Consider the following 15,719-nt stretch of genomic DNA (forward strand, 5'->3'; position numbering starts at 1 on the left):
CCCAGGCACTAGGGAATGTGGGGAATCACTGAGCTGGAAAGCAGCTTGGCACAAAAGGACCTGGGGATCCTGGTGGACAGCAAGTTGAATGTAAGCAGCCAGTACAGTGCCCTTGCTGTAAAGAAGTCTGAAGGTATCTTGGGCTGCATTAAAGTATTGCCAACAGGTAGGGGTGGTCCTTCCCTTCTACTCGGCACTGGTGAGGCCACATCTGGAGTGCTGGCTGTAGTGCCAGGCTCACTAGTACAGGAGAGATACAGACATACTGGAGAGAGTCTAGCAAAGGGTCATGAAAGTGATTAAGGGTGTGGAGCATCTGTCCTAGGAGGAAATGCTGAGAGCTGGGACTGCTTGGTCTAGGGAAGAGAAGGTTCAAGGTGGATCATAACAATGTATAAATACCTGAAGGGAGGGTGCAGAGGACTGAGCCAGGCTCTGTTCAGTGGTGCCCAGTGCTGGGGCCAAAAGCAATGAGAGAAAGGGAAACAGAGGTTCCCTCTGAACATCAGGAAACATTTGTTGTATTTTTTTTACTATGAGGGTGACAGAGTGCTGGCACAGGTTGCCCAGGGAGGCTGTGGCATCTCCATCCTTGGAGATACTCAGAAGCCGTCTGGCTTCGACATGGTCCTGGGTGATTGGCTACGTGGGTGTCCTGCTTGGCCAGGGGTGTTGGACCTGATGATCTCCGGAGCTCCCTTCCGCTCCATCCCCTCGCCCCGAGCGCCGTGCAGGTACCCGGCAGGGCTGGCCCCAGCCCTGGTCCCTGGGGAACGGCCCCTGTGCCCGGCCGCCAGCGGGATGTCACTCCGGTCCCCACCACGCGCTGGGCCCGGCCGTCCAGCAGCTTTTACCCGGGGAACAGCACGTCCACGCCAGGAGCAGCCGGCTTCTCCAGGAGAGCGCTGGGGGAAACGGTCTCACAGGCTTCGCTAAGGTCTAGGGAGCAGCACCCACAGCCTTTCCCTCCAAACTCGGGGGGCTGGATACTGGGAGAAGAACTGGTCTTACTGTTAAAAGACTGAAGGAAAGAAGGCAGTACGCGCTTCAGCCTTTTCCTCATCCTTTGTCACTATGTTTTGCCCCCGCATCCAATAAAGGATGGAGATTCTCCTTGGCCTTCCTTTTGTTGCCAATGTATTTATAAAATATTTTTTAATTGTCTTTTATGGCAGTAACCAGATTAAGTTCCACTTGGGGTTTGGCCCTTCTAATTTTCTCGCTGCATAACCTCACAACAGCCTTAGTAGTCCTCCTGAGCAGCCTGCCCCTTCTCCCAAAGGTCATAAACTCTCTTTTTTCCCTGAGTTCCAGCCAAAGGAACTGGACTCTCTTCAGCCAGGCCGGTCTTTTCCCCCGCCAGCTTGTATTCCAGCACATGGGGACAGCCTGCTCCCTGTGCCTTTAAGATTGCCTTCTTGAAGAATGTCCAGCCTTCCTGGTCCCCTTGGCCCTTCAGGGCGGCCTCCCAGGGGACTCTGCCAGCCAGGCTCCTCAACAGGCTGAGGTTAGCTTTCTGGAAATCCAAGGGGGCAGTTCTGCTGCCCCCTGCCCTTTACTTCTCCCAGAATTGATACTAGGATTAAGTTCTGGCAGTGGTGTGCTTTTGTCTTGATACGAATGAATAGCAAAGTTATACATATTGTCAGTTTGAGTATATACTGGCGCTGATCTGTAGGGACATCTTCCTTTACCTGTGGAGCTTCTCTGCCAGAGAGAATAGCATGTGGGGTTGCAATTTTAAAGGTGTACCTCTTTATAAACACCTGTCTACTTTGATGCCTTTTTTGAAGTAGTAGAGGACAGGAGGGGCTCATTCCTGGGGCAAGGCTTTGTGGTCAAATAACCTCTTGATGACATTAAATGGCAGAAGAGGATGTTTGAAGTTGGGAAGACAGAGGAAAAGAAGAACATCTTCAATTACCTGGGGTTGGGATCTTTTCAGATATTACAGTTAAATGGGCCCCCAAAGCTTCCCAGGATACCTGTTTAATAGGCACAGTGTGCAGGAAACGTTGTCCCTACTGTTTTATCAAAAGACCAGATCTAACAGTAGTTATATACCAGTGTGTTCCTACTAGATATTGAACTATTCACTTTACTGTTGTTTGTAAGAGATGTAAATCAATGTCTCGACTATTTGAGGGTATTCAAAATTGGTTTGCTCTTTTGAAAATGGAAGAGTGTTCGTCTTAGTGTGCTGGCAGAGTTCTCAGCAAGATTGCTGCCTTTAGTCCTCTTAAATGCTGTCCTCACATTTGGCTACAGGAGTATTTCCTCCCTCTTGGGTTTTCATTGTGTGATATTAAGAATAATATACAGTCTGCTTACAAAGCGGCGGCAGCACAATCATCAGGACCTGTCCTCTAAAAGGTTGCTTAGGCTGTGAAATCTTTGCATTGAACTCAGAGGAACAAGATATTTGTTTTTTTTTAAAAACCAGTAATTTAAAACCTTTCTTCCTCTAGCATTTCCAGCACTGTCTTTTCCACAGCTCTTGTTCCAAAAGAGCTCATTTTCTGTGTTTGTGCCTGGCACGCTGTGGGTTTTTTTTTTGAGAGTAACAAGTAGCATTAACCAAGTGGGTAGATGATGTACACAGTACACAAAAGTGCTTTGCAGTCTTGTGGATTGAAAGGTGTGTGATGGATGAGAGTGTTGAGCAGAAATAGTGGGCTTCCAGCTGTTAACTTCTAATTGGTATTATTGCTTTTGCGTGTTTGAAGTATCACCTGTACTATCCTTGGTCTTTTTGCTTCTTTTTGAAAAAAATTAACATGTTCTGGGCATTTCTAGTACTTGGTCCATAACTTGCCCAAATTTAATTGAAAAAAAAAAAGCATGTGTGAGAAAGGAAAAAAGCACTATTTGATCTCCCTGGTGCTCATTATCTAAGACCTAATATCATTCTCCATGAGTCTCACAGGGATCCATTCTCATCTTGCTTTTACCTGACAGTGCTGCTGGTGCTCTAGGTTGAATTGTAAGGGCATGTGCACAGTGAGTTTGGTTTGAACTAGAGGTGCCATGTTAGGGATTACACTGATGGAAAGAAACATTCTCTGCTGTGGAAGTTGGTGTAAGCTGACACCGAAATAAGCATTATCTGTTTATTATGTTGCTGTTTATAAAGTGGCACCATATGGGCTCTTTGGGACATTGTTTTCTTGATCTTGTGTTATTTTAGGAGTGCTGATGGTCTGTTCAGTGTCACGCCTTTAGACAGCTGCAGGGCTGCATTCTACTTGTGATATGCCATTTTTCATTTTTGCCATGTCATTTAAATCCTTTTGGTGGATCTTTTGACATTTGTTCTCATGTTCTTGGGCAAATTTTGAGTAAAAAAAAAAATAATCTGTTGAGCAGTTGAAACCATGGGACTCATCTATCATCCAGCAGCCATTAGCAGAGTTCTGTACTGGTAAGGTGAAACAGCTGTTAAATTTTAGTTTCTATGCAAGGAAATGGTATGGTGGATGGCATAGCTTCAGCTGTGTACTCGAGTGCTGTTTTTCCATGTAGTACCTACCACTCCAGCTGTTAACAAGCCATGCAGCTGTAGATCTTCCAAGTTGCTTTGAGCTTTCCTTGAAGACACTTAATTCACATAAGTGTTTGAATATATTTATGAAACGTTTCACCTAGTCTTTAACAGAGACATGTTTTGTTGTTGCTGGGTGCTATCTGTAAATTAAGAAATGTTGCTTAATGAACATACTTTAAAAAACATAGTACCTCTTGCTTTTCTCTTTCTTGTCGCTTAGCAACAGAATTTCTCCCTGTGCAATCTCTGTTACTTCAGGAGGACTGTATCCACAATATTGTCCCTAATTCTTCTCATTTTTCTTTTCTGGAAGCCTTGCTAAAAGATTTGAGTAACTTCATCAACCCCTTGATGGATGTAATAAAGCAGAATAGGATACTATCAAACAATCATTCACTTTGGCAGTGTAAACTTTGCCAAATTTGTCAGAAGTCTTGATGCTTGATACTGTTTATAATGAAAATTCTGCTCTTGTGAAGAATATAGGGAAGAAAAACACCTGGGTTAGAAATTTAGGGCTCTTACCTGCTCGAAACACATTCAAGGGATTTGTAGTGATGTAATACCTTCTTGTTTATGAATATCTTAGTTACATCAGATTTCCTTTGTTTCTTAACTAATATGTAACTTACACCATGACCTCTGTTTCTAAATCAATGAAATGTGCAGTCTGTTTTATTTATGTATAGGGAAGCCCCCAAGCAAACGGAATTATCCATTGCCTCCCCCCAAAGCGGAGTGTTGCTGGTTTCCTTGTCCCTTGGTTGCTCAAAGTAGTGGGAGTTCTGTGAAGGCAAGGTAGTTTATAATGCTGCTTCTGCATGGTGCTAAGTGTTGGTTTTAATAATTTAAATCTTGGATTATGTCTTCTTAACTCTATTGCAGTGCGAGAAGCAAGCCTTCTGGAAATTAAAGAAGATACGGAACTGGATCCAGAGGAGAACAGCACTGTCTTCATGGGCATACTCATCAAAGGGCTGGCCAAGCTGAAAAAAATCCCTGAAACAGTGAAAGCCATTCAGGATCGCTTAGAACAAGAACTCAAGCAGATTGTTAAGCGGTCCACAACCCAGGTGGCAGACAATGGTTACCAGAGAGGGGAGAATCTTTCCCAGGAAAATCAGCCTAGGTAAGGATATTTGAACCACTGAACCTTGGTTACTGTGAAAAGAGGTCTGGAGAAAGGTGTCATATCTGCCAAACTGCCATTTGAAGGAATGACAATAATGTTTTTGCAGTAGCAGAGAGCTGAAATGGTAGAATTTTCAGAAATGCCTGCGTCTCACTGAAAGGCTGATGTGCTTGAGCACCTGTGAGTCTTGGGAATTTACAAAATGTGTTCAGAATGGGGAGGCATTGTTGCTTCTCAGTTAAGGATGTGGGAAAGGGAGATGCTTGCTTCTGTGCTTGGCCCTAAAAGAGAATCTTTTGGTTAAACAGATGTTTGAAATGCAGATTTGAAGGTGGAAGCACAATAGAAGCCAGCATTATTTAACTAACAAGAGTGCATTATGTTCAGTACTTGATTTTAATTTTTTGTAACCTAATCTTTCATTTCAAGTGGCTTTACAACAGATTGAATTGTAATGCTTTCTCAGATTGCTGGTATGTATAGTGTAAAGCACACTTGATGCCAAAACAAGTACTATCTTCTTGTATTGCACTGAATCATAGCTTTACACTGGTGCTCATGCCAAAATTCCAATGTAATATGACTTGAAAAGAGAAGATTAAGCTCAGTTATTTATTTCAAGTGTAGCAGAGTCCAATTAAGGTGATGCAGGGGCTAAGCTTTGAAATAATGTGTGGAACTAATTACATCAGTAAGTGTATGGCCAAGTTTCTAATTGGTTTGCAGCCCCATTTACAGTAATAGCAAGGTGTGCAAGCCAACCGAGAACTATGTTTCTGCTGTTCTTCAGGATTCAATAGAACCGTTCTTTGGAAAATAGGACTCCATAAGGCCTAGCTTTCACTTTGAGCCGAAATAATAAGTTGTGACACTACACATTGTAATGATCACTGTCCAAAGGGAATTAGTGCTGGAAAATAAAAATGAAAATAAAAATGTGTATCTTCATTACATATAATATTTGTAATGGAAAATCACTCCCAAGGAAAACGTTAGCTTGATAAAGACTTTTTTAGTTCTTATCATTATCATAGCTGTGGAATCAGTTATGTTTTGAAGAATTCATAGACTTAGGGTGCTGATAACTTGGTGCAATTACAACAAGGTTTTTGGAATGGATTAGAAGGCAGAATTTTAGTTTCTGATGCCGAGAGGGAGTGTAGCATATGCTTGACACTTGGTTCTGTCACTCAGTCTTGAGAAGTGGTATGGGCTACCGGCTGTCCATTGAAATTGATAAATTGGATCAGATCATATTTTAATGAAGGTTACCTGCCCAGAGGGTTGAGCAAGGTACAAAAGCGTTGAATGGGTTTTGGCATGCATTTAATAGGAGGTTGTGTGCCTTTTTAAGGTGCTTATATCTAGAGCATGGAAAGTATCTTAAATTCTTGTTGAATGAGGAGATGATTAGAACTGATTCTAAACCGAAATCACATGTGAATTTTACAGCAAATTAGGTGAATTCATTTATATTGAAAAGAATAAATTACAGTATGGAAGGGTATACTGCCCCTTAAATTAGCTACAGTTTTAAATCAAAACTAAGTGACTTTCCTGCTGTCAAGAAAAAAATAAATCTGAACAACAAGGTCCTATTTCAAGACAGTTCTGTAAGACCCCAAATTTGAGCATGTTGCAGTGACCAAAACTGCTTAACTATTCATTAGGCTGTCAGCTGCAATACTTACTTGACCTCAGGATTCAGTGAAAAAAATGTTTTTCAGCTCACCTTAAAACTAGTCACACTTGGATGCCTCTTAGTTTCTATCACTGAGCTCAAAGCCTGTATTCAGCTACTGTACTTTAAATGATATCCATAAAAATTCTCATTTCTGGCAAATAAAATGACCAATAAGATGACAGAGAGGCCTGCGGGGTCTGAGGCCGTAGATTAAGACAAGGTCCCTGCGGCAATTTCGGTATGCATGGAACAAGTTATATGCATTTCTTCATTGCTGTGTGGTGGCTCTCAAAGGCTGGCTCTTACTTTTTCTCTGTGAAATGGGTAGTGCTTTCCTCTGTGTGAGGATGAGGCTGATAGTCTGCTTGTGAAGGTTCTGGTGTAATTCTTTTTGAGACTTCATGTAGCAATTATGTAGAGCCCTATTATCATTGTGCAAGGGTAAAATAATTTCTAGAACTTGGCCAGAAAAGTTAGAGATCTGGTAAAAGCCCACTGAGTCTGAAGAGACACTGATCTCTTCTTAATTTTAAAATTTGACTGCTGTCTGCTTCCTTACCTAGCAAGCTTTTCCACATGAATTTGTGCAGCCACCTTATTCATTAGTATGTAAAGAAATGATTATTTGCTCCCAAATTTCTAAAACCAAGGGTTTTTTTGGGTTTTTTTGTTTGTTTGTTTGTTTTGTTATGGCTCTAAAGCAGCTAGCTCCCAGAGAGTTACCTCTGTCATGCACCTCTCCATGCTCTCGTCATAGATCCAACAGGCAGTGGGGTTTTGGGTCAGTTCCTCAGAGCTTCATGAAGTTTGTTGTCTCACATGGAAGTCCTGAAGACTCTGTAAGCCTGCTAGGAGCAAGTTCATGCTGTACTAGATGTTGTATACCAGACTTGTTACTAAACACATGCACAAGAGTGAGCAATGATCGCAGCGTCGATGTTGTGTGGCCCTTTCTGTCATGGGTGCATTGTCCTTGTCCTTTGATTTGAGAGCTCAGCCAGCAGTGCAGCTGAGTAGAGTTGGTGTGAAACTGGAAAGGCTCATTTATTGTAGATTGACACTAGCCCTGGTAAGGACCTCCTTATAATGGCAGAAGTGTATTTTTCACCAGTGGGGTCACAAAGGAAAGACTTGCATGGCTTTGTGATACAACTGATTTTTAGGTTTCCTAAAACACACAACATGGATGCAGTCACGTAGGTAAACAGACTTAGGATAGACCTGACTAGATGGAGCATCCTTGGCTCTGAGATCCTTTGCTGTGAATGTAAACCCTCTCTATTAATGTGCACTTACCACTATGACATGTGAATGACATGAAGATAGTAAAACCTGATAATGGGCAGTAGCAGGTTCCTTGTCACGGGTAGAAGATAATTTTGAAAACTGTGCTTAAATCTTGCTTAGTTGCAGCTGACCTCAGCTTTAATTTAAGTGGATTCGAAGTCTAGGTAGGTTCTCTAAAGTTTTTTAGATATCTGTGCTTGGAAAAAGTTTGTGAAAAAGAGCTTAAATATAGGAATTGCCTTTGCCTTATCCTTAATTAGTGGCTCATTCGAGCATGCCCTGTAACTTCATGTTCAGAAATACTTATCTTGGGTTGTGGAGGACAAAGCATCATAGAAGAGGCTGTGTTGCATTAGCTTGGGGTACTGCTACATGAACCTGTGGGTCTATTAAAAATTATGGAAGATTGTTGACTGTAGAATAAGAATAATTGGATGCATGCCTACTTGAAGGTCAGATCTATAGGACAGGATTTTGGTAGGGATACATTGAAAATATGGTCCAGTAGGAGATGGTGTATTGACAATTTTGCTACTAAACCAAATCGATTTGATTCAATGTACTTTTCCGTACATGTTCATAATACACTTCTGGCTTTTTACCTCATCTCAAAGCTTTAAAATAAATACAGAAATTATATACATGCCAACACACTGACCAGGCAGAGGATGTTATTGCTGTTAAAATGTATGAATTGTCATTAGTGACCTCACTCAGGTGTCAGCAGTCACTCTGCATCAACTCATTCTCTGTTATTGCCTGGACAATAGGAGTTGCTTCCAGGTATGTGTCACTGTCTCTCAATATATTTACCATATTTCTCAGTGATGGGGATATGAGATTGCTTTGACAAATTGCCTAAGCCAGTCTCCTGTCATTCTCTGTATATGTTCTGCTTAGGTCACTCGATGCTGCAACCCCATATGCATAAAATCTAGGCCATATTATTTTATGCTGTTTTGTCATGTTGGCTGTCTAACATGGACTGTGTCTGTGTCTCTTTTGGGTCACCTTGTTTCAAAAATGACCTGACAGATTTAGGAGACTTCTAGAGAAAAGAAAATTAAGATAAGAGATGCTGACTAATTTGAAAATAGGGAGATGTGGAAATAAGTCATTATTTGAGAATGGAAAATGAAGTGGTAGTTAGCACCACTGAAGAACATGGATTGGGGAGTTTTCATGTCTGTCAGACTGTAACATGAGAATAGGAAGACACTGGAATTTAAAAACAAATAATTCTGTTCAGTATAGTAGTATTTCAGTAATGACTCCATAAACAAGTTGATAATGTGAGGTCAGGCTCACCTAGGGACAATAAAAATTAATTTGTCAAACTATCTGGGTAGTTTGATTCTGCAAAATTGTACTTTTCTGGGGCAGTAAGGAGGTACATGGGTAACTACATGTTCATTTGTAATGGGATGTTAGTAGAAATCGGACTTGTAGTGATAAATTTTCTCAGTGGTATATAATTAATTTGCTCCCATAATATTAACTTTTTTGGCATTTCGACCAAGGCTATATGTAAGTTCCTCCAACATGAAATTCCTCATCTATCCAAAAGTCTTCTACATCTGGTTTTCCTCCTGTTTTTGTTTGGCTTCTGGCTGACAAGCCACTTGCCCCAGCTGCTTCTTTGTCACTTGCTATGATAAATTCTATATATCTCTTAGAAGCTGTTGAAGAAGTAGTTGCCTCTCCTATGTCTGAGAGTGGGTTGGAGAAGATAACTTGCTTAGCAGCAATGGAGAGTGTTTTTTAAGGCAGCCTTATCTGCATATTGTCCCACCTCCTTCACTGATAACATTGGTGATGGGCTAACAGACATTAGCGCAGCAGGAAGATGCATAGGTCTTTCCACAGTAGCAACTTCTCAGTTTAACTTGGACAGATTAGTTACTAAGCTTTGTACAAAGTCTAAATGGAGGAGAATAGCTTTTCTTCCACACTGGACTTTCCCATATTGAAAATGTAATAATGTTAATGTTGACAATAGCTGTCTTTTCTGGTGCTGTTGTTACCATCCTGTCCTATGTACTTCTGTTTATCCCCTGCCAGTGTCTTACTTGAATTTGTAAAGACTTGTAAAAAAGCAGTGTTTTCTCTCTTAGTACCAACACCACTTTTCTTTAGGCATTTGTTGCTAATCTTAATTATGATGAAAATGGATACAAAACATGGTTTATTTTGTTTTGCTTAAATGTGTGCCTTAGTTCTACAGTCACTTAAGATATGGCAATATTAATGCCCCTGTGTTTCTTATGAGTACCATGACTCCTAAACATGTCTTCATTGTTAATATGCCATATATCTGGCCACTTGATCTGTTCTGCTGTGCTTCACTCTACCCTTCCAGACTTACCCAACAGCTCTTTCTATTGAATCAAGGTGCTCTTCTTCTTAACTTTTGAGCTGTGTAGTTGTTATCATCAGTAGGTGAATGGCCCATGAGAGATCCCCAAGAGATTGCTGTGTAGTGCTGTGCATATATATGTATCTATATGTAAAATTGTAGTGTATGAATAAGACACAGTAAGCTGATAGCAATTTTTACAAATAATGGCTATTCTTTTTTCTGCGCTTTGCAGACTTAAAGTTCAATCTAGGATTGCTATAGGCTAAGGTAGGTGGTTGTAGCCACAGCATCAGGCCAGGCCACTCTTACTGCCTGGTGGAAACAGCAGCAAGCGTGCAACAGCTTCTTAATTACTCCAGTTAACTATCCAGGTGATGAAAGTGTGCAGATAATTATAGCACTCTGAAATAAAGTGGCCGAGGCATGAACACACACCTCATTAGTGATTGTTAATGAACACAGAAGACTGAACTGTGGTGGTTGAGTGGGTGCAACTCCAGTTCTGGTGCAGATCTTCTGTGCTGCTCTGGGGATAGCAACTTCTTCTGATGGGTAGACACAGCATGTGGTAACTTCTCAGCTGCTGCAGTTAAATGTGATGGAGCCTGTCTGTCAGTGCTTGAAGTGCCTAACATATGGATTTGGGAAGTGTTATCTTCACATTTTGTTGGGGTTACATGTGTACTTGAAATGCTCATTTAGCAGCAGTGAACTTGATCAGAATTTTTCTTTTCTCAAATAATAAAATGTGATGAGTCATTGCCTTATCACAAAATATTTGGGCCTTTGCAAAGGTACATTAGTTACAAAAATTGGACAGTAAGGAAGCCATACGAGCAGGTGAAGTGTAGTACATTTAGATGAGGTTATAGCTGTAGTACCTTCTATATAATAGTAAAATCTTGATAACTGACACAGTTGATAAGGCTTAATGTTTTAGGTTTCTGATCTTTCCTGTTGTTTAAAACCTGCCATACTACTCATTTCACAGTTCAAAATGAATACCTTGTATTCTGTTTGTATGGGTAAGTCAATTTTTATCAACATGAGACTTTTACATTCTTCTGGGGGAAAAGCAGGTAGATTGATTTGGTCCTCCCTGTCTGCAGCTCTATCTGGGAACTTAAAATGGTCTCTAACGTCATAGTACTGAAGTGTGGTTACTGTGTAGTTTCTAATGCATTTGTCTTTCCCATTACCTGCAAGTAGAACACATTAAAAGTGAGCAACTCTGATACAGAGGAAGGAGTGAGAAGGAAAATCCTGGAAAGTATTTAGATACCAAACTTGAACTGCTAGCAGCTGAAGTTAGTTACCTGAAGCCCTCAGAGAGGGTTTGAAGCTAGGTGACCTCCCGGCTTGCACACAACATCTGTCATAAAACAGGATATATGAATTCACAGTCTTCTGACTCCTGGCCTGCTGCCTGTATCTCCTGCATGCCTGTGTGCCTGTGGTCTTCTAGAAACTGAGTGGAGGTTGTCTTGATGGTTTACAGGCTACTGCTGGAACTGCTAGAGCTTCTCTTTGACAAATTCAACGCTGTGGCAGCTGCACACGCTGTTGTCCTCGGACACCTTCAGCAAACAGTGGCATCTCCTTGCAGCCAGTATGATGGTGATATCAAGCTCTATGACATGGTTGATGTGTGGGTGAAGATCCAAGATGTCTTGCAGGTAAGAATCCTTCAGGTGGGCACATTTTCAGCTGGAAACACCTTTTTTATCCAGAATACCAGACAATACCTGTCATACTTGAGAGACAGCTGTGCTGGAATTTGTCTTGATTTTTGGTAAGTGGTCACATTTATAAGAGACTGTTAAACTCTAGAGAGCTTAAATGTCAGCAGGAAAATTTCTGTGGATTCATCTTTTTGGTGTATGGAAAAGTTGATTCCTTTTGCCTACCAAGTGATTTATCAGAAGCTTTCGAACAGTGACAGTTTTGTTCTGTGTTACCATGTCATGCCTGTCTTATAAAGTGTCACAGCTCTAATTGCTTGTCTTCTCATGTCATTATAGCTTGGTTATAGTCAGCTGAGACGCTTGCTGCCAGAATGTTTTCAGGGAATTCTTATTCGATTCCTATCCTTAACTGTAGCGTACTAAAGGAGTACCTTGCTTAGGCTTTATTCTGGTACCATGCCTATCACCTTAGTATCTGAGACTCTCAAAAGCAGCAGAGCTATCTGTCACATGTCTGTTCTCTCATTCTTGCTGTGAGGCTAACACATGCACGTTAGATTATTTTTTTAAATTTTATTTATTTTGGAATTGCCTTTATATATGGTACACAGATGCAGACCTCACCCAGTATTTGACAGAGGAGGTCAAAGAAATGGGCCTGGCATTGCTTACCAGAGTTGGCAAGATTTATGATGGTCATTCCACCTCTGGCCTGTTCATGAAAAATGCTCTCTGCTCCTACTCTAACACAGTTTTTCATTGTAGGGCACAGGTCTATTTAGCTGTTCTCTAAAGGCTTGTTGGATTGTGCAGTAATGTACACAGGTTTTTTGCTTACACAAATATAGCCAACTGTGTGCATGGTGTGAATTTAGATACTTCTTGGACATGATAAATGTAAGGTATGGGCCTTTGATCACCTCCACTGTCTCCTTACCTACTTACTTGTCTTTCTAGACGAGTTAGTATTTTTATTAAAGAAATCTTGATTAGTTTTCTCCATGATACTATATTGAAGGAAGGTGAAAATTTGTTCTTGCAAAAATTTGATTTGGAATGTCCAGCCAGAGGTTAAGGATGGGTTTTCTAAACAAAAGAATGTCAGGATTGAAGTTGTCTGGCCGTGTTACAGGGAAGAATTCAGCTTAAGAACCTGAGGAATGGGCTTGGCATGGGGTACCTCCAGCCATTTTACTGTCATCCGTGAGGTCTAGAAAAACATCAAGAGCTTTGAGTTCTTCAGGAAGGACAAAGCCTTGCGTGTAAGAATCCTCCAGGATTTTATCTTCAGTGAAGCAGAATGACAAGGCTGGTAATTCCCCCTTATAAGTGAGCATTTGTGATGGTTTCATTCCTTGTGAGTGTTGAAATTGGGAGTGAGTTACACTGGCTTTTCCAAAACAACATTGATAGAACTTCTATACAGAAGCATGCGTAGGTGTGCGTATAGAGGGTGAATGTGCTTTCTGTATTGGGCAGAAGATATTTGATTTTATTTTCTATAACCTTTCTATAAAATGTGTGCCAAGAAAAATCTAACAACTTACTTGTAAAGGTTTCCTTGCTATTGGCCTGACAGCACAGGTGTCGGCAGGAGTCAGAAAAGCTTCCAGAAGAGCTTTACAGTGCATAAAAGCAGTGATTTAAGATCCGTAATCATTTGCTGTTTTAGGGTAAGAGAAGAACATTGACTGACGTAGGGAGGAGGAAATCTTTCATTTTTTTGTTCAAAATCTTAGGGGGTTTTTGTACATTAGTTTTATTGGAGTGGATTAGGGTTTTTTTACCTTACAGTGTATGAAAACGCTTGATCTCAAGACTAAATTATTTCTATTGTGGTTTTCCAAGAAAGGATAATTTTTTTTGAGAGGAGATCTTATATTTGTGGCAGGGGGTGCGGAAAACTCAGTTTTAAAAGTGTTTATTTAAATGTTCCTGCTGTTGGGGGAGGACAAAAATTTGCAGGAAGTGGGTTCGTGGCAGGGTGCATCAGGGAAACGATGCAATTCTTTCAGATCATAGTGAATGTCGTTTATTCATCATGCTAGAACAATATCACATGACTGTGCAATTCACATGGATAATCTTTTGCATACATATATTGTGCATCTCTGCATGTTACAACAAGGTTCTCTATAATTCTGTACAAAAGTAATAATGTGCACTCATGGTGGGCTGCAAATTGTCGTTTGTGAGAAATGTGAGACGGTTGTTTCCAGCAGCTTGTTTTTGTAGCTGGATATCTGAATGCTTCCTAATAACTGCACCAGGCACTGTGGTGTAGGATTAGATAGGTGACACAGTGTTGTGCAGTGTTTAGAGACTGAACATGCAGATATTATGTATTTTTGACCTTCTCTAGAATGGAAGAATACTGAACTCCTCAGGAGAAGAGTGACCTTTCAGAGCTGGGTACTGGAGTGCTAGAAGACAAACAAAAGAATTGGTTTGTCAAAATATTAAGAGCAGCCCTGTGCAGGAAAACAAAGTTTGAAATTATTTACTTGTAGTAGAACCAGCTTAGCCTGTAGTTGTATTGCCATACCAAGAGGAGAGATTTGGAACTTGTTTAAATTTTACCTTGGTATTTTGTCCTGGAGCTAATTTAGCTCTTCAGTGTAGGAGTGGGTGGAATATCCTTTTGAAAAGCATAATTACTGTAGGACCAAATACTCAGCTGGAGAGAACTGTGAGCTGTGTTACAACAGCAGTTAGCAGTGTACTGACATAAGTAGTTGCTTCAGGACAATGCTTCAGGACAATGCAGTGAAAGAATTCAGAGTTTTTCTGGCACAGTTCAATGTATATGCTACTTCATCCTAGCCCAAGTTATGAAGGCTATACTGTGTGAAAGACACAGAGGGAAAGACATGCTTGGGAAGAAGGCAGAAGGTTTTGGGTTCAACATAGTCTTTCTTTGTCGTTTTACTTTTTTAGTCTAGGCCAAATCTCATTAGCCGGGACAAGGGCTTTTCTGTCCTGTTGTGTTAGTGTCAGGGGATCGACAGCTGGTGGACGTGTTATATAGCAGTCACTCGTGCTTGGTGTGATGGTTCTTCCTTGCTGTTATCTAGAGCACAGAACTTTCAACTGTTCATTCACCTTTTTTAGCACTGTCTTTTGATGCCATGATGAGGGAGAGGCATCTGTCCCTGCTAAGGCCAGTGTTCATTCAGTTTCTTGAGAAATGTCACTTTTCTACTGATAGGATGGTCATCCTGTCAGCTGTGTTGTCTCAGTGCAGTGTTTTGCTGCTGGAGAAAATTCCAGAGACATCTCCATGTGTGCTCAGTATCCTGTTATCAGCTTAGACTGGTGCTACTTGTTTCCACGGAAGAGATCTCTCCTTTTGTAGTGGTAGTATTTGTATTTGATGGATCTCAGTTTTTTGAGAGTGGTCTGTGTCTATTTGCTTGCTTTTACAGAAGAGATGGAAAACCACATATATGCTCTGGGACATTAGCAGGCTGTCTGGTGGTTGATATACCGACAAGACAACAACAATTATTACTTTCCTTTTTTTGTGTCTTCTGTCAAATGCTTTTGGGTGTTTTCCAAAAATGGTGTGGTTTAGCAGCCTAAACATTGCTGAATCTATAAGGAAACTGGAGCAAAAGAAATTGAAGCCTACTCTCTGCCCACACACTACTGTTCTGCTACTGAAGAGCTGGAGACAGCAGAAACTGTTGACTGAGAAAGCCTCTTTCTTTGCATGTGATGCTCCACCATCCACAGGCTGTATGATATACTCTTCTTTATAATGTGGAATGGCACTCAAGTGCAGGATTTGAGCAGGGAGATGGAGTAGTTCTGCAGTACACAGCTAGGTCTGGTGGCCAGCAACGTGAGTGATCTCACAGAAAAGCTGCACTTGAATTGTGTTTGCTATGTCATACTTCTCCTGGAGTAGTGCTGAAGGACTTGGAGATATATTTCATGGCTCTGCTTCTGTAAGCTGAGCTACTCTGTGGTTTTGTAAGTGAATTAGTGGGGAAAAATACTGGTCCTCTCAGGCACACAGGTGAGCA

General features: G+C 41.0%; 1 protein-coding gene across 3 annotated transcripts in view; it reads left to right on the forward strand.

The window, feature by feature from the left end:
• EXOC4 (exocyst complex component 4) overlaps positions 1-15,719 on the forward strand; it is a 408,492-nt gene that overhangs the window by 55,878 nt on the left and 336,895 nt on the right. For all 3 annotated transcript variants that reach the window (XM_056339465.1, XM_056339464.1, XM_056339463.1), the window contains exons 6-7: positions 4,430-4,673; positions 11,505-11,682. In XM_056339465.1, coding sequence (XP_056195440.1) covers positions 4,430-4,673; positions 11,505-11,682 — 422 coding nt within the window. The remainder of the gene's footprint in view (positions 1-4,429; positions 4,674-11,504; positions 11,683-15,719) is intronic.

This window comes from Falco biarmicus, chromosome 5 (assembly GCF_023638135.1).
Source record: "Falco biarmicus isolate bFalBia1 chromosome 5, bFalBia1.pri, whole genome shotgun sequence".
Lineage (NCBI taxonomy): Eukaryota > Metazoa > Chordata > Aves > Falconiformes > Falconidae > Falco > Falco biarmicus.